At 41.9% G+C, this 27,692-nt stretch overlaps 1 protein-coding gene across 1 annotated transcript in view; it reads right to left on the minus strand.

Moving 5' to 3' along the window:
* The window catches only part of KLHL29 (kelch like family member 29), a 469,081-nt gene that overhangs the window by 174,778 nt on the left and 266,611 nt on the right, over positions 1-27,692 (minus strand). The window contains exons 3-4 of the mRNA XM_065401983.1: positions 26,559-26,700; positions 25,207-25,746 (exon numbers count right to left, since the gene is read on the minus strand). Coding sequence (XP_065258055.1) covers positions 25,207-25,746; positions 26,559-26,700 — 682 coding nt within the window. The remainder of the gene's footprint in view (positions 1-25,206; positions 25,747-26,558; positions 26,701-27,692) is intronic.

Consider the following 27,692-nt stretch of genomic DNA (forward strand, 5'->3'; position numbering starts at 1 on the left):
CCTGTTCTACAGTTCACATTGAGACTACCAGAAAAAGCAAGCTGTTCTGCAGCACATCCCTCACATTATTCCACTTTATTTAAGTTGTGGTTTTAGTTTTTGTCCGCTGGTAGCAAATTTGAAAAGTGGAGTTACATTACAATACACTCTATAGTTAGAGTAGATAAGAACATTTATTTTTTTTATTAGTGGAGATATCCTATCTCCTAGAACTGGAAGGGACCTTGAAAGGCCATTGAGTCCAGCCCCCTGCCTTCACTAGACTAGCAGGACCAAGTACTGATTTTTGCTCCAGATCCTTAAGTGGCCCCCTCAAGGATTGAACTCATAACCCTAGGTTTAGCAGGCCAATGCTCAAACCACTGAGGTATCCCTCCCCCCATAAGAATGGCCATACTGCATCCCTCCCCCCATAAGAATGGCCATACTGCATCAGTCCAAAGGTCCATCTAGCCCAGTATTCTGTCTTCTGACAGTGGCCACTGTCAGATGCTTCAGAGGTAATAAACAGAACAGGGCAATTTTGAGTGATCCATCCTGTCGTACAGTCCCAGCTCTGAAAGCTAGAAATTTAGGGGCACCCAGAGCATGGGCCCTCTGATCATCTTGGCTAATAGCCAATGATAGACCTATCCTCCATGAACTTTTTTAGACCCAGTTATACTCTTGGCCTTCACAACATCCCACGGGAATGAGTTCAAAGGTTGACTGTGTGTTGTGTGAAGAAGTACTTCCTTCTGTTTGATTTAAACCTGCTGCCTATTAATTTCATCGGGTAACCCCTCGTACTTGTGTTATATGAAGGGATAAATAACACTTCCTTATTCACTTGCTCTACATCATTCATGATTTTAGAGACCTCTATCATATCCCCCCTTAGTCGTCTCTTTTCTAAGATGAATAGTCCCAGTCTTTTTAATTTTTCCTCATACAGAAGTATAATTTTTGTTGCCCTTCTCTATACATTTTCCAATTCTAATATATCTTTTTTGAGATGGGGTAACCAGAACTGCATGCAGTAGTCAAGATGCAGGCCAGATTTATATAGTAGCATTATATTTTCTAATGATTCCTAACATTCTGCACATTGAGTGGATGTTTTCAGAGAATTATCCACTATGACTCCAAGATCAATTTCTTGAGTTGTAAGAGCTAATTTAGACCCCATCATTTTGTATGTATATGTTTTCCAATGTGCATTACTTTGCATTTATCAACACTGAATTTCATTTGCCATTTTGTTGCTCTGCATCCCACTGCAAAAGAGCTTTTTAGTATGCATGGTGATTTAGCTAATTTGCATTAAGAGAAAGTAAATAAAACCAAATAAAAATAATTTACTTAAGTGATAAACACTATGGAACTAATGGCAATAAACCTTCATTATCCATCCTAATTTTCTAAGACTGACCTGTGCATTAGCCTCTGCTTTACTGTAGTTCAGGAGAGCAGTTGTTGTGAAAACATGTTATTTTTAAAAGTTTTTTTTAAAAATAATTTTAGAAACCCTTGCTGATCCAAAGTAAGTAAAAGGTGACAAAATCCAACTTGACCATTACACATGTATTATATATATCAGGGGTCGGCAACCTTTCAGAAGTGGTGTGCCAAGTCTTCATTTATTCACTCTAATTTAAGGTTTCACGTGCCAGTAATACATTTTAACGTTTTTAGAAGGTCTCTTTCTATAAGTCTATAATATATAACTAAACTATTGTTGCATGTAAAGTAAATAAGGTTTTTAAAATGTTTAAGAAGCTTCATTTAAAATTAAATTAAAATGCAGAGCCCCCCGGACCAGTGGCCAGGACCCGGGCAGTGTGAGTGCCACTGAAAATCAGCTCGCGTGCCGCCTTTGGCACGCATGCCATAGGTTGCCTACCCCTGATATATATATACATGTTTTAGCTCCCTTTTATAATTATTTTATCTATGTATATTTAATATATATATATATATTTATATAAAATAATTTAGATAAAATAATTATAAAAGGGAGCTAAAACATGAATTGAGTTTTTTTAGGTTCAAGCATATTGGTAAACTGATCTCCAACGACACTTACAAGGTCAAAAGTTGGTAGAACAGCAAAGCCAAGCTTATTATTTATAGTACAGTAGCCCCTACAGTTCTAATCAAGGAATATTTCCCTACTGTGCAAGGTGCTGCACAAACATGCATTAAAATTACAGTCCACGCCCCAAAGAGTTTACAGTCTAAGTCCCCAATCTTGCAACGGACTCTGCAGCCAAACTCCAGCACCCACTAAGTGCACAGGGACCTGCTCACATGCAAATAGTTCCAGGGACAGAGCCTTGGCTATAACTAGAGCTGTGCGAATAATGGATTTTTTTGGTTCACTGGAAATTTCGTTGTTTTTTTTTTAAACTCGTTTCAGGTCAAACTGAAAATGAATTTTTCCTGAATTTTTGGCAAATCAAAAAGTTAATTAAAATATTATTTCAGGTCAAAGCATTTTGTTCAACCTTATGGTTAACCACATCCCTTCTAGACATTCTAATGAGAGAAGCATAGGCAATTCCTTAGGGTTGTGGAGGTCCTCTGGGGATCTTGTCCTCTCGTTGAATAGGCACTAGCTTTGCTTGGGGTTTCTGGTATACTCAGGCTGCAAGACGACCAGTGAGAATGTCAGACTATTGCTGCAGTATTGAATGGATCCCGAGCAACCTTTAGTATATGTAGTGTTGTTGTAGCTGTGTCAGTCCCAGGATATGCAAGTTTTAACATTCCTGCTATTCCTCATCCTCCTGTGTGACTTCATTCCTATTCTATTTTCTCCCTTTCCTATCTTCCTTTCTGTCTAACTGATTCCAAGCCTGACCAGCTTTGAAATTAATTTAACTGCATGGTGTCATCACCATAACCAGCATAACAGGCTGAGACAGCATGAGCTGCCTTGGCCCAATGTAAAAGCTTACGGGTGGGAGGAAACCAGAGCATACCAGCCAGATGTCATCCCAGAATGGGGAAATGAGCTGGGGCCTAGAGGCTAAAGCACACCTGTTTGCGACTGACCTGTCTATGGACCAGATGCTGTGCAGCATGTGAATAAAGCAAGCATCAATGAGACAGATGTTTACCTTTCTTCTCTATCCCTTCTCTTCCTCTCGTTTGTATTTGTCATGTTTGTCTAAAGAGCACGGATAATCTTAACATCAGAAGTTGAGCACCTCCTAAAACTGAGTTGCTTTTTTCCCCAGCAAGGACATTTGATACCATTTGAGAGACTGTCAAGCAAGGGCTTTTTCTCTTCAAAAGATTCTATACACAGCAAGAAGGGCATTTAGATAGTACTGTAAGAGGGCCATGTAAGTACCTAGATAAAATAGAAAAGAAATAAGGTAGGATATCAAAATGAAAATTGGTCTTTAGGATTTCTGTGTATTTATTTTCCGTCACCTACTCCTCTTGATAGACAACTAGGAAAATTCAACTGTCTTTTTAAACCCTGGACAAAATGAAGGGCTTGTTAAAATTATGTCTATACATTTTACAGACAGTGCACAGCATTTTAGTATCAAATCACTAAGAAAGCCAATGGTCATACCTGCTCAGATCTCAACTGCAAAGCAAGGTCAGTTCTTAGAGGGGAGGCCAACAAGGTGCTTCAGGCAGGGGCACTGGTGAAAAAGCCAGTGGCACTCATCACTCTGTATCAGTACAGACTAGTGTCCCAATATTACCTAGTGGACACTGTTCTGCTGTAGGTGCCTTCTTAGGCAAGCTGTAAAACCAAGGTTGTGACTGATTGAGGTTCTTAATAACCCTACGGCACTTTTCACATAAGTAGGGCTGCTAAACCTGTAATTCTAGCCAAATCCCAATTCTCCCTTTACAGTTCCAGCTCGATGTGGTATTCTTTTGACTTGTTATACTAACTATTGTTGCTGAATGCTGCCTAACAGCTGTCACATTCTACCCCAGAGTTGGTGGCACTTCAGTGGTGGGACAAGAGAATGCCAAGTACAGCGTTTAAAGCACAATAGGTATTAGAACTTTCATATTCACATATTGGTGCTAAATGACTACATTACTTGGTGACGGTTTCTAGGACCCTCCATAGAAATACAGTATCTCTCTGTTGGTTGCTTTATGCTCAGGTACTAGAATCCTGCATCAGGATGCAGAGAAATTACTGTTGACTCATGCTGGGGCAGTGGTAACTAGGGGCTGGGACAGAAGAGGTCTTGCAAGGAGTTTCTAGGAAACTCAAGTTTGGGGACAAAACCTAGAGCAAGGTTAATGTTTTGTTATTGTTTTTTGAGTAAACAATAAAACCAAACCATAGGAAGGGGTACGTTTGCAATATATACAATGGACTAGATCCTCAGTTGATTTATATTGGTGTAGCTCCGTTGACTTCAATAGAACTATGCTGATTTACACCAGCTGAGAAGACAGTCCACTGTGTATAATTCTGGACCAGCGTGGGAAATCCATCTGCTTATATATTGTTTCATCTGCAATAAAATAAGAATCATGACCACTCTGAAACAGCTTTTAAAACTGTCTCGTTTCTCTCTAGCTTTGGCAAGGAGCTTAGCATCCTCTGCTGAAACACTGCTGTGTAGTTTTTTACTGCACCATTCTTCAGTGAATCACTACGGGTGCCATAGCTGTGGAGAGGGGCACTATATTTTCATAGTCTTTAGTGGTAAAAGCATACCACAGTTTAGTAAAAAAAAGTGGTGTTACTGTATATAATCACTGTAGTTCTCTCCAGATTGCTATAGATAGCTGCTGTACTTAAAGTGGACAATAATGGTAATTTACAATGACTCTCTGGCTGGTTTACACAACATATCCTCTTGAGACTGTAATGAACTCCTCATAATTAGTGTTATTAATCATGGACCTCGTGTAGGGGGTACATATCATGCATTCCATGTCAAAGGTTTTTATTTAATAAACATTTTTTAATTTTCCCAGCAGAGGAGAGCTAACAGGCTGCCATAAGTCTTTCCATCATTCAAATCTGCTCCAGTCTCATAAGCAATAATAGGGCTCAATCCAGATCTCAATTCATGGAGACTTCAGGGTGGTCAGCAACTTGTGGGAGGCACTCAGTACCCTACATGATGTATCACAGTTGAGTCTTCATTGACAGAGTTCTATAAGGAATCTATACTTGGGTCAATGGGGCCTGACAAGAGACCCATAAAACATCATACAGTAAAACTGGGGTGGCCAACCTGAGCCTGAGACGGAGCCAGAATTTACCAATGTATATTGCCAAGAGCTACAGTAATACGTCAGCAGCCCCCCATCAGTTCCTCATCTCCACCCCCTCTCCCAGTGCCTCCCGCCCACCGGCAGCCCTGCCAATCAACGCCTCCCTCTCTGTCCCTCACCTCCCAATCAGCTGTTTCTTGGCGTGCAGGAGGCTTGGGGGGGGGGAGGAGGAGCGAGGGCATGGCAGGCACAGGGGAGGGGGCAGGAAGGGGTGGAGTGGGTGCAGCACCAGTGGCAGAGCCAGGGGTTGAGCAGTGAGCACCCCCGGGCACATTGGAAAGTTGGCACCTGTAGCTCCAGCCCCGGAGTCGGTGCATATACAAGGAGCCGCATATTAACTTCTGAAGAGCCGCATGTGGTTCCAGAGCCACAGGTTGGTCACCCCTGCAGTAAAATATTAAGGCCCAGATTTTTAAACAGTATTTAGGCCTTGCAAAAGTAAGGTTCTACTCTGATTACAGCTGTCAAGGCTGATTCCCCACTCTGGCACTTTGAGTGCACAAGGTGGGGGCCCGCAAGGATTCTAAAAATTAATACTGGCCACTCCAGGCCTGTATTAAACTCCCAAGGTTACAGCTTTACTCTAACCTTGGATGGGTAGATACTGCCACCACCCAAGTGCAAAACTCCTTTGAGAACCCAGGAAAGCGCATTTGGGAATTCCTTCCTGTGGGGTACCCTCAAGCCCTTTCACGCCCCTCCCCGGGGAAGAGCTGAGAAAAAAACAAAGGAAATCAGCTGTTGCCACCACCTAATTAAACAACATGTGCACAAACCTCTTAGGACACAAAAATCCAATCCTGTTCTTAAAAAAGGTAAATTTTATTAAAAACAAAAAGAAAGAAAATACACCTGGAAACTCAGGCTATTGCTAGATTTAAAAAAAACCCACTTACAAGGATTAAGCATCAAGAATATCGTTCTTGAGGTCCAGCTTAAAGGTTATAAGCAAAACAAAAGCATTTGGGGTTAGCACAGAGGAGTCCATAAGTCATAAAGAAATAAAAAGAGATAAAACCTAATCGCATCTTCCTAGACACTTCCTGATCTACTTACATATCTAAGATTTCAAATGAGTAGTTTCTAGGTATGATACCAATGATTTTTCATACCTGGCCCCAAGTTTCTTACAGCATCATTGCTGTGTGTCTGCTTCTCCCCGAGAACAACAACAGACAGAAAAAAGGGGAGTCTTGTTTCAATTTTTAAAAGTTCTAGTCTTCCCATTGGCTCTTTTGGCCAGGTGCCCACTCACTTCCTTTTACCTATGCATCGCAGTGAGGCTTTTTAATGCTTTACAGGTAAAGCAAGTAGAGAATAGCTACTAAGAGGGATTTTATAGCTAACTGGCTGGCTGGGTCCATAAAAGGGAGCTACCCCCCAACCTTCATTTATCACAACAGCTCTTGCTAATTTCCATAGGCATGTGTAGTAAGTGAGCTGTGCAAGAACTAGTGGCACAGTCATAGCTAAAACCCAGGAATTCTGAATTCCAGTCCTGCTCTAACCAGTGGATAACATTTCCTTTCTGTTCTCACATTATTCTCAAAGCCTTTTGGTATCAAGGGTTGAGTAGTCTGCAAATCCTCATCTCTCAGCCATTTAACCTAAACTTTTAACGTAATTTTTAATATGGAGGTTTGTGTGTTAAATTGATTGTTTTATGGTAATATGTAAATAAATCATAAAGATGTCACTGAAATCCTATGTTCTCCAATGTATGATCATAGCAGAATCTGCCAAGGATGGCTCTAATCCACAAATCACTGAGAAGATAATGGTTTCATTAGTGTGCACTTCGGGGCCCTTAATCCACGCATCAATGACATAGCTCCTTTGGAGTTGCTACACTCTGTTCTGACAATGCCTGCTTATGGAGCCTGGAATCTGTGGTCCTAGAATGCACAGTACTCTGAACTAAAGCCTTGTCTACACATAGGTTTGTACCAGTATACGAAATGTTGCTTAGGACTGTGATTTTTTACCACAATAGTTATACTGGTAAACCCCTAGTGTTGATGCAGTTATACTGGTATAGTTTATTTTCCTTCCCTTACAGGAATCAGCTGTCCTGGTATAAGCATTGTTATATTGGTATATCAGCATCCACACTGGGGGTGTGGGATGGGGCGGCACTGGTTTAACTATATACGTATAGTTAAAGTGATACTACTTTTGTGTGTAGACAAGCCCTAAGAGTCCTTCTGAGAATGTGATAGAAAAAAGTGGATTTCTGAGGGCAGCGTGGGACTGACTGTCCAAGTTCTTACCTGAGCCCCAGAAAGAATCAGCCAGGCTCAAGTCCGAGCCCGCCCCCCAATTTCACTCTCTTGTACACATCTTTAAGATGCTAGTGTTGCACTAGCTGAAGAGGGCTGGCTTTCTGTTGTTTCCTCTTGGCTTTGACAACCTTATTTCTTAAGCAATATGGGAGTGTGACTGAGACCAAGTGAATAAGCACAGTCACTTGGGCTGAGACCATATCTTAATCACGCTCTCTCTCTTGGTGTTGAAAATGGCCATGTCCCAACTGCACCACCAGTTAAACTGTCTTCTTCACCAGTTCAGGAGAGGACCTGTTGCTGACAACTACTGTCAACCAGTGTAGCGACTGTATGGCCAGCTCTTATGTGACAGACCCAGTTAGCCTGGGACTGCCCTGAGCTTTGGAAATTGTTCCTGGGTATTTTCAGCATTGCTAGAGCACTGACAATGTGTGGAAGCACCTTTCCAGCTATCCAGACATGTGAGCAGGTTCTCACTCCCTCTGCGGTCCCACAGAACTCTTCCCAGCACCAAAACTGGCTCTCCTCAGCTGCTGTCAGTGGGAGCTGAAAGCAGCTCCTTCCACTGAATCTGAGAGGCATGATGCAGGTGACTGGGCTGGGGAGGCCAGGCTGAGAGATGCAACATTCTCCTTCAAGAACTGAAACAAGAAAGTAAGGAAAGAATGAGAGCCTGACATAAGGGCTGGGGGAACAAGGAGAAGCACAATGAGGGGTGCTGTGGGGAGGTGAACACATAGCACTCCCTGAGCTCCCTTCCCCACAGAGAGAGGGGAGGTCTCATCTCTCTGAGCACAGTGACATGGGAGGGAGTGCAGGGAAGGGTGACATAATGAAGGGACAGTTTTTCAGGTAAGCTGGGGGTCTGAAATTCTAGCACCCTCTCACTCAGTCCCTTGCTCACAGAGAAGAGAGAGAGAGAGAGAGAGAGAGAGAGAGAGAGAGAGCACACATCCTAAGCATTCCATAACATTTTGGTAATTTTCTCACCCTTCTAAAAAGAAAAGGAGTAAAATAACCTAAAATTCACCAAAATGCACATAAGAGAACACCCTTGTGTCCCAGACCCCACCCTGCTCCCAAAGACTCCCCCCACCACAAAAACCTGTCCATAGAAAAAGGGTCCAAATGTTGGCAAAGAGGGAGGATGGAGAGGAGGAAACTGGTTGTAGGGAGTTTTATATTAAACAAGAACCACTGTTATTCCCTTTTCCTTCCTTATTCAGCTTGTCACTTTATCCTGAGGCACACAGACTGTTTAACATGACTCATATGTGCCTGCCATAGTATTTTATTGAAATTATTACATGTGACTCTGTTAAAAATACTGGCTGTGACGGACGGGACTGTATATCTAGCGTATATCTCAACTTTCAAAAGTTAACTCTTCCTAGTCTGTTAGGAGCAGGGGTCATGGCATAGGTCAGCAGAAAATTAAATCCCCTCCCTTGGATTTGCAATATGCTCAGATTTGACTTGGACATCCTGAAATATTAATAATTTCCATGCAGTTAAAATGCAGTCAGAAACATGCACTTTTTTGGGACAGATTTGCTAAAATTATAGAAATTCACAAGGATAAATGCAATTTGCAGAGCTCATTAGTAATGTAATTTATTTGCCCTGAATATACCCATTTCCTTGGTTGAGGAGCTCCAGTAGCTCTATTATATTTGCAAAATTTGTATAAAAATCCAAGCCATAGCAACAAAGAAAATACTGTTACAGCAATCACTTGTCTAAGTTAAACAACTCTGGTATTTATTTGTTTTATTTTTAATTAGAATCTCTAAAACCATCAAGACCAGAATATGGGGCAGATGCTTCTGCAGAATTTAATTTAAAAAAAATCAATCAACAAATATGGTCTGAAATTAAAAATGATACTTCCTCTTCGCTTGTTAACTCAGAAACAAATGATTTAATGTCCGACCCCTATTTATAATCATTTAATTATCATAACTAGAATAGCAAAGTCTAACAGTGCTCAGTCTCTAACACTGGGTCTATACTGTATCCAGGCACGCCTGGTTTGCGTAATGCTGTGCTTCAATTTCACTGTAGTATTAAGCCTAGAAAAAGGAGCAAATGAATCCATTGCAAAGTACCCGTCATTACCTGTATCATATCACTGAGGTATTCAACACAGACAATATGAAAGCAGCCAGTGCAATTTTCATACTGTTATCATTTTTGATATTATACTGGCTAAAAGCAGTATCACACAAGAGCAATGCTTTCATCATTTTCAATGTGGGGATGATAGCAATTACATAATTTCTCATCATGATAAAGCTAAACAAAACTTTTCTTTAATAGAAAACTGTCATTTAGCCAATTAATGGGTAATTACCTATAACAGACAGAAGATTGAAACTTGGACTTACATTCACATTATTTTGATTTATATTTTCCTCTCATTTTTGTTTCCTTAGTATACCAAAAAAGGCTTAACAGGAGGAGAATCTATTTAATTTATAAGTAGCCCTTCTGCACTTGTGGGAGTTGCTACAAGATCAGCCTGACCCATACGAAAACACAATTTACTTAAAACACTTAATTCTGCACAATGATACAAAGAGTCTATCAACCCAGTGTGAACCAGAATTTATCACACCAGCGCAACAGAAATTCTCTTTGGTGCCAGATTTTCAAAGTTAGACACGTGAAACTGGGCAAAAAGCATCGGCTTCCAAATACCTAATAGGTGCACAAAGAATCAGGTATTTAATGCACACAGCCACTCAGGTGTGAAGTGGTCATGTGGATGTGCATCAATTTTGGAATCAGGGATGTGAAGATATACATTAGGTGAATGAAAGTGTAGCTGAAGGATTGATTGTATAAGTCCTTACTTTGAAAACCTGGCTATTGACTAGCAAGTATCAGTATCAGTGTCCAAGATGGTGCATTTTCATCCAACCTTTGCCCAGTTTGAACATTCTCTATCCAAATCAGCTGCTTCGTTTCATAATGCCCACTTTATGATGTGAAATAGAATAGAGCAGTGAAAATAATGGTAATTAACTACATGGGGTAATATTTCTGCCAGCCAACCTGGAGTGTCACTTATCATGAAAGTTTATTAGTAATTTCATAAATTAAAAAGATTTCCCCCCCCCCCCATCTTCAGCATTTGGTCCTTTAATTCCCCCAGTTTCAGATCAGGATGGTTCGATTGGTCCTCTTGCCAGCAAAACGTTTTCCTGATTGAGGTAAAATTCTGAGCTGACTTTACAATGAGGAGGTGATCTCAGCATCACTTTCTCATTGTGAAAGTGGATTAAAGGATTTTTTTTTATTAATAACACTTTAGAGCTGTCTTGTTCATAGTAAAAGAACTCAGATCTTCCTGCTCCAAAAGTGCAGACCCCTACCATTTGAACTAAAGGAGAATCTCCATTAGCAAGTAAATCTCAATATAGGCTCGTGAGACACAGTTCAGTAGTTCTGATTCCATCCAATAGTGAGCAGTGCTTAGCATGCGTGCATGCACACCAATTCACTGTATCATTATATACCAGAAACAGAAATTACTCTTTCCCCAACAAACACATCCAAGGGGGGTTTCACCTCTATAAAAAACCTCATAAAACTCCGTTTTACAGAGGTCCCTAGCTATCCTGTTTCCACTACATTACTAACACCAAGAAACAGTATCTCTGACTCTAGGGGGAGGAATATCTAAAGGACCTCTGCATGGAGAATTCTTCTCCTAAAAGCAGTCTGGCCAAACCAATGCCTGGAAAAAAGAGAGTGTGGTGAGCATCAGATCTCATAAACTGATTATCATCAGCATCATCAGATCTCATAAACTGATCAGGTTTGGGGCTGGGTCAGCACTTGGATAGGAAACCGCCAGGAAAGCCCAAATACAAGTGGAAGTGGTGCTGGCAGTTCAAAGTGGCACTCTTCTCTCTAAGTCAGGACTGATCCAATGCTTAAATGCTTAGAGGATGCGATGCTACTAGAAGCACTGCCTCTTGAATGAGACAGAACACCCAAATCCTAATCAGATGTGGCCATTAAATATCCCATGTCATTACTCCCCAGGAGTTAGCATATTATTCTAGGTTTTTTAGATAATTATAATCTATATTCCTAAAATTCTCCTTTTTGTTTCAATTGGATCCAATATACTTATTCACTTCCTGTCCTAAACTTTTATAGTGTTGCCACATTCCACCCCAGAGATGGCCACACTCCAATGCTGAGTAAAACAATAATCTATATTCCTAAAATTCTCCTTTTTGTTTCAATTGGATCCAATATGCTTATTCACTTCTTGTCCTAAACTTTTATAGTGTTGCCACATTCTGCCCCAGAGATGGCCACACTCCAATGCTGAGTAAAACAATAATCTATATTCCTAAAATTCTCCTTTTTGTTTCAATTGGATCCAATATGCTTATTCACTTCTTGTCCTAAACTTTTATAGTGTTGCCACATTCTGCCCCAGAGATGGCCACACTCCAATGCTGAGTAAAACAATTCCTCATGCCCAATCTTGCTCCCCCTGAGTCCAAGGGTATTAGGAGCAAGCCTATAGTTGATAACTTAGTAAAGCCTGCAAAGGCACTTTGGTATGAAAAGCACTGTATTAAATCATTTTTATTAGTACACGTGAAGTAGCCATTTCTCCCATAAAATAGCTTTATTTTCTGTAATAAATATTTATATATTTATATTGTGCATTGTAATTATAGTAAGAAATTATTTCTGTCCACTTATATAGCTGCCTTTCACTTCATAAATAACTACAGTACTGTACTTTGTACAAGGATTTTCTATGTTGCCCTTTCCCATAGGCTTTGAAAAGAAAGAGAATTTTAACTTTAAGGAACATCAAGTCTTATTGAAATAGTAGCTTAAGGGTTTCCCTCACATCCAATGAATTTAAGCCTTTCTTTTTATTCCAAGAGTTTGGGAAGAAAAAGAAATGGTAAAATGATTTCCGGGCTTTGGTGAAATTCTGAACTGACTTTATTCTTAAGGTCAGGAGGCATTCTCAGTACCACTTTACCACCGTGAAAGTAAATTAAAGGATCTTTGATAACGCCTTGAGTTCACTTGTTTGTATTGCTGCACGTGGTGTGTCAAGAAGGCAGTCTTCACAAAAAGGTAAAATAATGATGCATTACATAAAGACTTACATGGTGGTTCTATCAAGAGCAGATTCCGTGGAAGGAAATCTTACCGGTGTTAGGCTTTATCAGATAACCGACCCCTGTAATACACTGGATTTTTGTGTCTTGGTAAGTGCATGCGTGTATTCTCAGACAAAGCACTATCTTGAGTCTCCGGCTCCTGAAAACATTCCCTGGATTTTTTCCTCCACAGAGGTGAGGCTCTTACTTGAAAAGCTAATTGCTTTTGACATATGCTATGACTTCTGAACTCATTTGATAGAACGCAATATTGCAGAGGCTTTATGTGTAGCTCTGGCCCAGGGACTTATATATGTAAAAGCATCATTCCTGCTATCTCATGTACTTCATTGCTTGTGCTGAATTTACCCTACTTTCCACTCTTCCCAGAACATCTAGTTTGGAAAACAATTGCTCTAAATTGCAAACATAAAGATGGTGTGGTGTCATTGGTGTTGGGGGGGGGAGGGGAGGGAGAGGGTGGAGATAGATATGTTGTCAACCTCAGATATATAAATAGCACAACAACAGGTTTTGAATATATCCATAATGGAAGACAGACTGAATACAAGTTTATACAGATCATTAAACTCATATATTGCAACATGGAGGACTTACCTGCACATCCTTGTGGCAAATGTACAGAAATGCATCAGAAAAACCTATTGCTGGTAAGAATTCTCTTACACAAACCACTATGATTGCCGTTCAAAGAATTTCCTACTTTGGAAAATATATTTTTATGGATTTTAAACATACAGAACAGAAATCAGTAATTACTTTATCGCATATGAGAACATCTCAAACTAACACACAACAAAACATTTCAAATGGGCAGTTGTCTATCTCCTTATTCCAAATCTAAGTTTACAATGGTTACTCTTGCTTTTGCTTCAGACAAGGTCCTTGTGTCCTTTTGTCTTACAAAACCTGAACATCAATTATTTCCAGTTAAGCAGTTAATTTTTTAAATTAATGTTTGTCAAGTGCTTTGAAGATGTAAAACGCTATATAAGTCCTACAGTATTAGTATTATTTAAAATAGCTGCTGTTCAAAGCCCAGTTTTGCCATGGGTTAGAGGACCATATCATCTGTAATCTCAAGGCACAGCAGGGTGAGCAGCGTTTCTGTTCTGAAATGTTTCTATTTCACAAGCCTGTTGAGACTTTTAAAAACAATGTAATATAGGACAGAATCCTTCTTGTTCTTGTTCTGGTTGACAAAAAGGAGGAAATAATTCCTCCACACTTCTTCGGAAGAAAGTTCAGACACTGCTCTGTTTTCAGATGAGTGACCAATGGTCTCCTATATTCCCAAATATTTTGAGCGAGACTCCCAAACATTTGCACTTCAATAAATCCACATGTGTCGAGGCCTCTGGTTCTCTTCTAAGATAGCCCACTTCAGAATCTCCAGAATGTGTGTGTGTGTGTGTGTGTGTGTGTGTGTGTGTATATATATTGTGATGCTCACAATAGCACCGTAGATGTGTAATGGGCTACACAGATAAAGTATAAAGCAGAGAACAGTAACAGGATGGCAGGGCTCTTCTGTTGACTCACCATTATCATAACATCAAATCCCAAAGGAATGTAGCCTCCCTGTAGATCAGTAGTTCTCAAACTTTTGTACTGGTGACCCCTTTCACTTAGCAAGCCTCTGAGTGCGACCCCCCTTATAAATTAAAAATACTTTTTTATATATTTAACATCATTATAAATGCTGGAGGCAAAGCAGGGTTTCGGGTGGAGGCAGAGGTGAAAGTAAGCCGGTACGCCCCAGTACGGCATACCGGCAAGAGCCGGTGCGCCGTACCGGGGCGGCCCGGCTTCCCCAGGTGGCAATTTAAAGGGCTGCCAGAGCCCCGCTGCTGGAGCCCTGGGGTAGCGGCAGCGGGGCTCCGGGGGTTATTTAAAGGGCCCAGGGCTCCCGCTGCCTCTACGGCTCCGGACCTTTAAATAGCCGCCGGAGCCCCGCTGCCGCTACCTCAGGACTCCGGGGGCTATTTAAAGGGCCGGGGCGGTAGAAGCAGGGGAGTCCTGGGCCCTTTAAATAGCCCCCAGAGCCCTGGAGTAATGGCGGGGCTCTGGCAGCGGTTTAAAGGGCCCGGGGTGGTAGCGGCAGCCGAGCCCATGGCCCTTTAAACTGCTGCCAGAGCCCCTGGCTGCTGCTGCTACCCTGGCGGGGGAGGGGGAAAGGGAGGGCACTTACCGGTACAGGGCAGGCCGGGGCTGGCTCTGACCCCCCATCCCCACCCCTTCTGGGGGCTACCAGTAAGTCCCTATTTCTACTTTCACCCCTGGGTGGAGGCTGACAACTCGCAACCCCCCCATGAAATAACCTCATGACCCCCTGAGGGGTCCCGACCCCCAGTTTGAGAACCCCTGCTGTAGATTGAGTGCTGCCCGGACTGATCTCTAGCTAAGATGTTCTGGATGGATGTTCAGTCTATGTCCATTATTGGTGGTCTTACTGTGCCAGTGAAGCTTCCATGTGGTTGCCAACCGTGAAATGGCATCCCTTCATAAATGCATTTTGTAAATTGCTGGTCTTCCATCCTAAATGTACGTTTGTACCAAGAAAACTGCCACGACCAAAGAAGGGGTGATGGAGGTGGTTGCTGGGTTTGTCTATGAATATCCTCATTGCTGATCTTGTCCAAGCATTTGCTGAAGATGACAAGAATCGTCAATCCACCACTCTTCAGCCTCCTCAGCACCCAAATTTCACGGCCGTACAATACAGTTGGCATACACGTGGTTCTAATCTTCAGCTTCACAGTAAGCTTCATGTCATGATGTCTTTGTGACCAACTGAGAATTTTCTGAAACATTTTAATGAAGCCTATGTGTGCCTCAGTTTCCCACTGCACTTCGCATTGTAAAAAACATTGTCTCCTGCTAAAACAGCGCAGGAAGCATGAGGTATGTCTGGGTGGAATAAGTAAGGTCATTAAAGAACTGACTGAAACTGACCCTAAATCAGAGCATCCAGCAAGACAAAGAGACACCCCAATGACTGAACATCGGCACCTAACAGCAGAAAACCCTGGGAAAACAGATAAGGAAATGGAGGAGGGGAAAGAGGAAGAGAGAGAAAGCTGCAGATGGAGGCCATGACTGCTTGGCCGACTCATCATGGCACAGGGTGGACTATGGCATAACTTCTGCCTCTCTGGGCTAACCTAAGGACTTTCAGATTGTGTGTGCCAGGTGTCTAATAAATGGTGACCTTATTTTGAAACGGCTGCCTGTGTCACTGTAAATACTCACTGAGAGCATTGTGCCCTGAAGGGGCACAGTACAAGCCTCCCACAGGAGTCTGGCTTGGCTGCAATGAGCCATGGAGAGAGCCATGGATCACTGATGTCAAAGGCCCAATCTCCGAGTCTTAGAGGCCGTGAGCCTGCTCCTGTGGAACTGTGTATGTGTCCTTGGGGTCCGGCACACTAGAGGGGTCACTTCCAGGAGACAGGTTACAGGCTGAGGCATAGACCAGACCAGTGGCCCCCAACTTTTTTCATCTGGCGGGCCAGATGACGAGCCACGGAGAACCGTGGCGGTGGACGAGAATCTGCCAAAAGCTGCCGAGAAGCGGCAACGTCAATAGGCGTCGCCGCCAAAATGCCGCCGAGAAGCAGCGTCATCCAGAGGCATCGCCGCCGAAATGCCGCCGGAAATCGGTGGCATTTCGGCGGATGCTCGTCCGCCGGCCACTACGCAGGCGCACTTAGACGCCCCGGCGGGCGCCATGCTGCCCGCAGGCACCGCACTGGGGACCCCTGGACCAGACTCTGTGACAGTCTCCACAGAAGCTGCTGAAGGGCTCAGAACATGGCGGTGGTTTCTGCTATACAAGTGTCCACATCTTTTGAGCATCCTCCAGCACTGTCTGTGATGCTTCCGTGTATTTGACAATCGCCACCTGTTTGATATGCCATCTGCACAGGTTAATGCTGAGCGGGTAAGGTGCTGAACTTCTGCTGACTCAGTATATTCTTGTTAACTCTACTAGAAAATTAAAGAAGTTATAGTGGAAGTGGAAGTGGCTCCCGTGGCAAGGGAGGAAATCCTGAGAGAAACGCCAGGGACAGCCAAGCTCTGGGCAGAAATTTGTGATTTACCTTGTTACTGCGTCTTAGTCACTGATAAAGAAAAACCCGAGGAAGGTTGTTCTAAGCATACGGAATAGCATGAAAGCAGGTAGACAGGTGGGCATATAAAATGACACAAATGGAACATCCATATAAGTGGCACAAGTCTAAGGCCTGGTCTACACTACCCGCCTGAATCGGCGGGTAGAAATCGATCTCTTGGGGATCGACTTATCGCGTCTCGTCAGGACGCGACAATCGATCCCCGAATCGACGCGATTACTCCACCAGCGGAGGTGGGAGTAAGCGCCGTCGACTGGGAGCCGCGGCAGTCGATTTTGCCGCCGTCCTCACAACAGGGTAAGTCGGATCTGATACGTCGAATTCAGCTACGCTATTTGCGTAGCTGAATTTGCGTATCTTAAATCGACCCCCCCCTGTAGTGTAGATGTAGCCTAAGAAAGAAGGGCAGGGAAGAGGGGGAACAAAGGGAGATAGATTCAGAGAAATCTGAAAGTAAATTTAAGAGCCTTGAGCAAAGAGTCTGAATTTGATTTGGGCGGATACAGGGAGCCAATGAAGGGATTTTAAGATGGTCCAAATGAACTCTGAAGCAGAGTTTTTGATGGGTTCAAGCGGGTGAAGTCAGGGTGTCAGAAAGGCCAGAGAGGAGGAAAATGCAGTAGCCAAGGCCTGATAATTAATGCCTGCCAAAGAATTTTGCAAATCGTCCATGGGAATTTGCTGCTTACATGGTGTGAATCCAAAGGGTGACCCAGACACCTGTAGGACCCTAAAAAAAAATCCGTACTTTGTTCCATGTGGATGGAACATTGAATGGACAGGACCAAATTACAGAGCAAGCAGTGTTTGAAAATAAAATTAAACAAAGGTCAGACATGACTCCCCTACATTTATTTTGAAAATAGTTGGCTGACATTGGCATGGGCAAGGCTAAAGGGATTCAGAAACCATATTCTGTGGAACCTCGTCTTGAGTGTGGTTTTTCAAAACCGTTTTGGACATAGACCTGGTCCACAGTCCATATTCAAAACCAATTCCCCCATTCAAAGCCTTAATTCCCACCCATTGTTTGAAGAAGTTGGGCAGGGAGAAATTGTTTCAATTGTTCAGATTTTTTTTAAATCATATTTTCAAATATATCCCCATTTCTATCATGGACAGGGTCTTATGGTGGCAGAACCACACCACCTACCAGTACAAGACATAAGCAAGGTAAGATTGGTCACACATTACTTTCAAAAGGAGGTGAACTCAAGGGTACCAGGTCTGGTACCTATGACTCTATTTAAAAAAGTAGCATTAAACAAGGTATCAGGCAGCAGATTACTTTTAAGAGAGTTAGGCAACTCTCATTAATTAATTTGCAAATGTCCCAATAAAATACACTGTAGCAATTAGATTCTCATGTGCTGGTTGTAAGTCAGAAATTAGAAGACATGCACTTGCTCTGGATTGCCAGTTCATCAATCAAAAAAAAATTGACTACAGATCAAATACCTATCCTTTATACTGTGCATTCTGTAAGTGATGTAGGACTCTTACAAATTCTCTTTGACCATTCCACTAAAACTCTCTGTATGTGAAGAATTGACACATGGTGGCATTAAGATACAGTGGTGAACTTTGAAAACAATCCTGCTGGAGCATGAATTGGTGAAACTTATTATTGCAACCTCGTTCTGCTGATTACTGTGGTGTCTGAGTGCCTAAAGCTTCCCTAAAATCATTATATTTAATCTTGGAAAGATTATATTTTAAAGGGTCTGATATTGTACATGCAGTTATTTGCAAGTTAAAAACAAGGGGTGAATGTGCTAGAATGCTGATATCTAGGTACCACATTGGGCCTACAGGTTATTATTTATTTGTATTTTGGCCTAACAAGATCAAGACATCAATGTCCTAGGCACTTACAAACACATAGTAAAAGACATTTACTACCCTGAAGAGTTTACAGTCTAAATAGATAAAACAGATGAAGGAGATTAGAGAGGATGTATTATCATCACAATTATACAAACAGGGAAGTGTGACACGTAGAATAAATGACTTGTCCAAGGGCACACAAATAGTCTGTGGCAAAGTCAAAAATTGAATCCAGATCTTCTGTGTCTCAATCCAAAGCCTTAGCCACAGGACCCTGCTTTCTCTTATGTAGTTAGAGGGCTAAAAGTTAGCTTTTGCACCTGCAGTTAATTTTCCGCCCATAATTAGTTACAGTCACAAGACTGCAGGTCAAGTTGAAGCCCCTTTAAAAATAAGCCCTAAGTCAGTAAACATCATTTTTTGCATAGAAAGAGAAATGAATGATTATCATCAAAAAAACCCTGCATTGTACCAAGTCAACATTTACAAAGAATAAAAGTTAGTATTGTCTGAGGGCTAATGAGAGTTCCAGTGTAATGAGGTCAAGGGTGAAGACTATAAATGCTCCCTTTGATTAGGTCAGTGACGGTGCAATAGTACTCATTTGTAGGCATCACCTTGGTTTTAATTCATGATGTTTGATAATGCTTGAAAATGAAGTGTTGAGAAATTAGTATTATAGGTAAAAAATGCTCAGATTTTATTTCTTTATCTGTGATGACTTCTACAATTATTTCTTTCTGAACCACAATTAGCATCTGATTTATTTTCCTTGCTAGTTAAAAAACAATAAAACATAAAAGAAAAATACTTGGAAATAAACAGCAATATTATCCATCAAAATTCATAAATTAAAACCAAAGCCTCTCAAGACTAATTATAAATTGCAGGGGAAAGCACTGCAGTACAGAATCTTGTTAGCCTCCATGGTTGACGTTATATCAAATTGCTTTAAAAATACACTTTTCATATTGAGAGAAGTTCTCAGAGCTTGTCTTGGAATTTTAATGTAGTACTATACACATGGCAGGACTATTCTGTGGATTTTCCATAGGCCCTCAGTAAGAGGAAACATGCGGTTGTGCGGCCCCATGAGGACTCAATCTCAGTTTGGTACCTAGTTCCCCCGTTACTCCAGAAAGGATGTAGTCTGTTCCAGTCCTTTATCTGATACATATTACTTCCACCCATCTCATATGCTGGCTCAGCTGTGCTCTGCCCCACTCCAGGCTCAACGGTGCAGAAGGTGAAACAGCAGCCCTGAAGAGGTTGCTCTCCTACACTGTGCTATGAATTGCAATGCAGGTAGCATGTGTGAGGGAGTAAAGGGGCGACTTACATCCCCTTCCTCCTCCAGGCAGGTGGGCTGGGCATGTGACAGTCTAGCCCCAAGATACTAAAATTGTACTTGAACATTCTTCTTGACTCGCTATAATTTCATATTCTACAGCAAGCATATACACATTTATTTATGTGAGCTTCAGTAGATCCTCAGCGCATACTTCTGAATATACTTTCCTTTCTAATTCCCATGACACTTATCTTTCCAAGACAGAACAGGACTTGAAACAGGGATGAAGTGCAATAGCTAATTCTGTACTAGAATATTTGTGTGACATTTCTGTATTAAGGTGACATGGCTTTGGATGACAGCTAGAAATGCTTACTGTAAATTCATCCCAAAGGCAGTTACTGTCTAAACCAGTCACATCTCAGTACTGTTGATCATGTATGATAATAGATCCCACACATTTCACAAAGCACAGAGATACAATTCTTCACACATGATGGATAAAAGTAATTATCATTTTTTAAAATACTATTTACTTTTCCCATAATAGCTGCTTTTAAAATAGGAAATCCATTTGATTAATGAGGCTAAATATAAAAAAAAATTGTATTTAATATGTGACAAAAACAAACAACAAAAAACCCTCACAGGATCGCCTCCCACAACCCAGTTCGGAAGAAAGACTTAAAGGCCAATCCTGCAAGCCTGACTCATGTGAGTAAATCTTTATTTATGCAAGAAGTCATATTACAATTAAAGGGAATACTTGCATGAGTAAACATCGCAGGATTGGTCCTTTACACCGTAAATAGAAAGAAAATCTGCTGTATGTAACTATTCTTGTTAACATTCAAGAAAACACAAACAATCTGACTTCTTCAGTCATACATTACAGAAGATCACTTTGACCTATTGCAAATGAAACAGCATATCAACAGTGCCTTTAATTTTTTGTAATGTATTTGTTTAGCTTTAAATAGAAGTAACCAATTAAGAAATACAGTTTTGAGTGAATGCATTCTAATTTGGCCCCTACAGGAATACAACTCAGCCAAATGAAACATAATTATAGGAAACAAAATGTGAGATTTCAAATCAGTTCACTAATGAAGTCTAAAAATATCAGTACTCCCCTTATTCTGAAAGGCAAGATCAGTTCTTTCAATTAGGGGATTGTTCTGTAATTATTCAGACCTGTGCAAGACTGGACTGTCAAGTCAAACAATAAAATAGAAAATCTCAAGAATTTAATAAGAGAGATCCTAAGTCTGTCTGCAGCAGATCTTCTTATATTGCTGACCAAGGTTCCCCCCAAAAAGAGAAAATCTTTTAAAAAATGGTAAAGAACCAGTTCTGAGTTTAAATGTTTCAACAGCTTGATATCATCACATGTGTTTCCATTCCTTCTCTGAGAGCAAGCTGTCTATCATGTAAGAGCGTGAAATCAATTGGACTGTAGCGCCTTAAATCCCCTAGGGGAGAAATTAAAACAATTTAAAAAAAAAATAACCCACATCCAAACCCACATGGTTTACAATAAGAATCCTACTCTACCACAGCAAGTTTTTAAGGTCGGGTTTCAAAACTCAGTTTTCTTCTCTCTTCCCTCCCTGGCCCTCTGCCCCCCCCCCTTTTTTTGTATATGCTTGTTTGACATTAGATTTGCCAAGCCGAATTATAGTTTTATAAATAAAGGCTTTCAAGATTCGAAGCGGAGGAAGAAATGCCCTGGGTTTTTTTGTAAAACAAGCTCTGCTTTTGAGGCATTTGAATATGCATGCTTCATTGTCTCTCTTTACCATTAAAAGACAGGGAATAAATTAGCTGCTGGTGACCCTACATAGGGAAGCTAGTTAAATCTAATTCCTGGGAAAACAGCTGTCTAGCCAGCAATTTATGAAAAATAGCACGGCTAATCGGTTAGCAGTTAACACTGGTTAGAATGGGTGGTTTTCTCCATATTCTGCTTCTGAACATGTCCTAGGTACAAAGGTTTCCAATCACACATAGGGGTACTAAGTTCTTCTGCTTTGGCCTTGTATGACTGGCATTCTCTGTACCCTTTCCTCACCTTAAGTAGGAGCTTCTCTGAACTCAAGTATCCCACTGTTTCCCTGCCTCATATGTCTGTGTTCTAACACACAACGGAGCTGAGACTACACCTCTACCCCGATATAACGCTGTCCTCGGGAGCCAAAAAATCTTGCCCCATTATAGGTGAAACCGCGTTATAGCGAACTTGCTTTGATCCACCAGAGCGCGCAGCCCCGTCCCCCCGGGAGCACTGCTTTACCACGTTATATCCGAATTCGTGTTATATCGGGTCGCGTTATATTGGGGTAGAGGTGTACTTTTACAACTGCAAGCCTAGAGTTTGGAGCAGTGTTAGCGTCATTGATAGTCAAGAGTTTGAAAACCAGTATTAAAAGCTTGCCATGATAATGAATTTTCCGCCATGAGATTTAGGGTGACCAGATGTCCTGATAAAATCGGAACTGTCCCGATATTTAACCCTTTGTCCCGCATCCTGATCAATGTACGATTGGGACGCCATTTGTCCCGATATTCAGATAAGGAGGCAAGCGTGAGGGAGGCGCCAACTCCGTGGGTGCTCCAGGGTTGGAGCACCCACGGGGAAAAATTGCAGCCAAGCTCCCCCCTCCTCGTCTTCTTCTCCCCCACTCCCCCCAGCACACTGCGTCCCCACTCCTCCCCCCGTCCCAGTGCTTCCCGCCACCTAACAGTTGTTTGGCGGCGCTTAGCGCTTTCCAGGAGGGAGGGGGGAGGAGTGGGGACGCGGCACGCTCAGGGGAGGAGGTGGAGAAGAGGCAGGGCAGGGGCGGGGACTTGGGGGAAAGGGGTGGAATGGGGGCGGAGCGAGGGCGGGAAGAGGTGGGGGGTGGATGAGCACCCACCCAGCAGAGGGGAAGTCGGTGCCATAGGGGTGAGTGGTGGGCGGGGGGGGTGAAGCGGCGAGTGACGGCGAGGGTGAAAAGGCGAGAGGTGGGTGGGGGACTGAGGAGGGATGCAGCAAGCCAACGGGGCCTGGGGGGATGAGGAAGGGCGTGGTGGAGGGGGGCTAAAACAGGGAGGGAGCGGGACCTTGGGCAGAGTGGGGGCTGATCCTGGGATGGGTGGGGTGGACTGTGGGCTGGGCTGACGGCACCCCAATGTGTCCCAATATTTTAGTGTTGTGATTTGGTCACCCTAATGAGATTAGACTATGGTTTGAAGCAGCCAGAGTTATATTGCAAGTTAAATGCCCACAATTGGATGGGGAGTGGTAGGTTGCATCTGGAACACCTGAAGCTACTGGCACTGATTAAGCAAGGTTTTTAAGCAATCCCATTGACTTCAATGGGACTACACAAGTACTTACAACTAGGCACATGCTGAATCAGGCCTTAGGCCTGGCCTACACTTTAGATCGACCTAGCTATGTCGCTAAAGGCTGTGAAAAATGTTGTGCCCTGTGCGATGTAGTTAGGTCAGCCTAACTCCCAGTGTGGATACAGCTAGGTCAATGGAAGAATACTTCTAGCTACTGCCTTTCAGAGAGATGGATTAACTACACTGATGGAAAATCCCTTCCGTCGATGTAGGAGGCATCTAAACTGTGGCGCTACAGTGGCACAGCTGCAGCGATGTAGCTGTGCTGCTGCAGCCGCTGTAATGTAATCACACCCTTTGTCTGGTAAACTGAGGTAACTGGCCATACAGGTTGAGAAACATTGCTCTGGAAAAGGAATGGCTTCAGTATAATAGAGAAGGATCTAATAGAAACACCACAGCTAAGAATCTCTCAGGTTTTGTCTAGTCCCTTTTTTCCAATGGTTTATAACATGTAAAACCATCTGGGAAAACAAGGTCTTGGACCAGAGGGATTTGTTTTAAGAGAAACAATTGACAAAAAACACTCAAAACAGCAGTTTACCCATTTTCAACTGCTTGTCTGTACTTGTATCACTCAAAGTCCATTTAGCTTTTACAGGAGAGAAAAATAAGGAAGGCCAATAGCCTGCAATGGGGTTTAGTTGTATTTGGTAGTTTGGGACTGAAAAACTAGAAAGCAGTCACAATATTTTGCTTTGGAAAATAACTGCTGAGCATGTGCAGTACTGGCTTCTCAAGAGGTGTTGGTAAGGGTTTGCACCTGCCAAAATATAATTTATATAATAAGCAGTAAGGGTTATTGGGCTAACCATTTTTTAATAAAGATCCCTTGGCCTTAATACAGATTTACACAATAGACTTTAATAGCTCATAGTGAGTACATAATTTACACATGGGCCTTGCCTAAATACAAATATAAAAATAACACCACTGACCTAATGGATGCTTTGTGGTCTTTTGCATCAATTAAATAGATTTTGCTGACAGGATGTTTGTGTTTTTTTAAGCTAAATTTTGTTTCAGCTTCACACATGGTATATTAATGATTTTTTTAAAAGCTGGGCAAAACCCCAAAAGTGAAATAAAAATGATCACCACACAGAGACTAGATTAAAACAACATTCCAGGGTCTGGTATCAGACTGAAACTCTGAACATAACATTCCATTGTGCCTGAGTACAGTAGCACATTTCGAAGCTGCTCTTCAGGAAGGATCAACCTTTGAAGATCCACTGCTCATAGATTATTGTAACACTTAAGCCCAATGAAGTGGATAGTACATAGACCTTCACCTTTAACATTGAACTTCCTGGCTTTCTTTGGCTCCAGTCAGTAATGTAACTTTCACTGGTTTGGTTCCCTTTGAAATGCACAGGGCGGAAACAGTTAAAAACAAGTTTTTACACTTGTAGCTCAGGCTCAACTCAAGCCAAAGAAAGTGGTCTGACTTATAAATAAATATATTACATCTCAAAAGGAATCATAGAAACTGTGCAGCACTGAACAGCAGCTATCTCATGTGCTTTGAGATGTGGAATACCAGATTCTTTGATGGACCCTAAAAGGTGTCATTCAATACTAAAAAAAGTCCAAGCTTTTCTTTCTCCCCCCCTTAAGAATTGGTTTTGTCATCTTTAATTCATAAAAGCTACTGCAGAGCACAAGACAGGAAACTGATGCTGGAGTACTGGCACAAGTACATCAACAGTAAAGATGTTTTTATTGGCTAGGCTGCGCCTCTTTTACAGCTTTCTTGGCACAACTTGAATACTGTGGCCTAATTCATTCCTGAGAGCCCATGTACTGTGGCACCATGTACCAAAAACAACATTAAGAGGTCCAGTCTGACTTACCTTTTGGATGCCAAGGGTCTGTGAACTCGTACTTTCCCACGCCAATAGTCCGTAGCATTTGTACCCCATTTGTGGTCTCCTGATTGCCCGTCTGGTTGGGAGGAAGCTGAGGAGCAGCCTGCCCATTGGTAGCTGGAACACTATTGGGTAGGGCAGCTGAAGGCAGAGCAGGTGGTGGTGGAGGCAGAATAGGGCAAGTCATATGACCATTCCCTACTGCAGTGTGGCCTGGGTGAGTCACCTGACCAACCCCAGTCATAGAGGACATGATCGGCTGGCTGTTAGTGTACAAAGGCTGGCTTTGCAGGTTCACAACCATGTTATTCAGAGGCTGTGAAGGCTGCTGTTGAAGCTGATAATGAGCTGGCATTAATGGAAGCTGAGGGGTAACGTGAGGAGTGAGTGAGGGTGTAACTCCAATGATAGGGGCCTGGACGTTCACTGCTGGGCTGAAGGTTGGAGGCTGAGTCATTCCATATGAATGAGTTATAAGAGTTGGCTGGCTACCGGCTGCAACTGTTGTAACCCATGGTGCTGTACCTGGAACAGAGAGGAAAAAGGAAAGCTAGCAATAAGAACAATTTTGGCCAAAAAAAACCAAAACAAAACAAAAAAACCCACACAAACTTTCTCTTTATGTAAATGCTGCCCATAAATGAACCTTTTAGTAGCACCTAAGGTTTCTTTTTTCTTTACAATATATAAAGTGGTGCAGGATCTGGAACTATTCCAAACTGATAAGTGCCTAAAATTGCTGCAGTGATGTGAGTGCAATTGTTAAAATACTGATCAGGTAACATGCAGCATGTTTACAATTTTATGTATTTTGTGCTTTATGCAGCTTAAGTATATGCTTCCAAGAAAATTAACCTCTTTCCCCACCGTGCTTTCATGGCTCCCTGACAAACACCCTGCATGTGTAATAGTAGCGCTCCAGCCACTACAAAGAGGTTGCAATTAGGCATCTGGCATAGCTGCACAATGTACAATGTGTGTCTGGAAGCTGGAAATCGTTTCAGGTAGTTCTGGACATAAAAGAGATCTTAAAGTACTACCCAGTGCTTTTTACTCTGGCAAAAACAGAGAAGGGGAAAAACACATTAATGAACTTGCAGGCATCTTGATACATTTCTATTAGCCCTGGTATATAGGAAACTTGAGGGGGTCTTTACAATGAGAGAGAAAAATCCAGCTGCAGTGTGTGTGTATATATATATATATTCATAAGTCATATACATATATATATATGACTTACAATAAAGTCTAATTTAGAGAGGTAATTGGAGATAGTGTATTGAATTTGCTTTGAACTATTTTCCCTAGTAGAATTACAAATAAGGTTGAAAACATACCTGGGTTTTCATTCTCCCTCATCTGTTTAGAGGGTGGTTCATCTGTGTCCCAGGGTGTAGACTGATTGATGGGTGTCTGTCCCCACCTAACACTAGTTGCAAGTCCTTGAGGCTGATTTTCAGTCTTGGACATGCAAGGCGTCTACCAGAAAGAGAGAGAATACATGGAATACAAATGTTAAGAATAGATGGAATAATAATTGTACCTGAAAGCTAGCAGCATTTATTGTTGTAGAACAAGAATATATCTTAAGATCTTTAAATATCATCTTTACCCAGACTTGCACTAAATGTCAGTACCGCAATACAAACAGCATTTGAAAAAATATTTCTGGAAAAATGTAATAGAACCACCATTAACAAACAAACAAAAAACCCCAACCAGGATTTTCAGAAATAAATTGCTCTGCATTCTTTTTTTAACCTTGATAATATCTGTTCATATAATCACCGTTTATATAAAAAATGGAACAATTTTCTGTTTGCTCAGTCTTTAAAAAAAAAGTGAATTTTTGTTTAGCAGGAAGCAGGAGGAAAAAAAAGAGCTACTTTATAACTGTAGGACAAATTACCATAGAACTATAAAGAGAAGACTTAGTATTTAGTGTCTGGCAACCCCTAAAATTGAACACTAATAATAATAAAAAAAGCACAGTGTAACTGTCTGCTGCTAAAGTGGCTATGCTGGCAGTTCTTTAGAGCTGTTAACGTAACTGTAAAGTAGTGAAAGGAGCAAGGCTCACTAATCATGGACGGGGGCATAATCGGAATGACAATCATGTAAACAATCACACAGGATTAAATGTTCAGCTAGGCAGCCATTCAGTTTCACTGGTTCCTCCCAAACAACTCATGATCCTACTGAAAAGACACCTTTGAGTGCTCCAGCAGGTCCAGTTTTTCTAGAACTGCAGCCTATTTCATTGCTGGGGGATTAAAAGTGTTTATTGGTATTAGCAATCATAAAACAAATGGAACAAGCTGCCGATTAGTCAGTGAATGAGCATCGAGGAAACAATATTTAGAGCCCTCAAGCACATAAATCCTGTCTGACAGGTTGACCACTTGTTGCTCTATGTTCAGAGGAGTAATTTGGCCCTAAAGCTGAGGGACAAGAAGCTGGCTCTATAAATG

Source organism: Emys orbicularis, chromosome 3 (assembly GCF_028017835.1).
Source record: "Emys orbicularis isolate rEmyOrb1 chromosome 3, rEmyOrb1.hap1, whole genome shotgun sequence".
Classification (NCBI taxonomy): Eukaryota; Metazoa; Chordata; order Testudines; family Emydidae; genus Emys; species Emys orbicularis.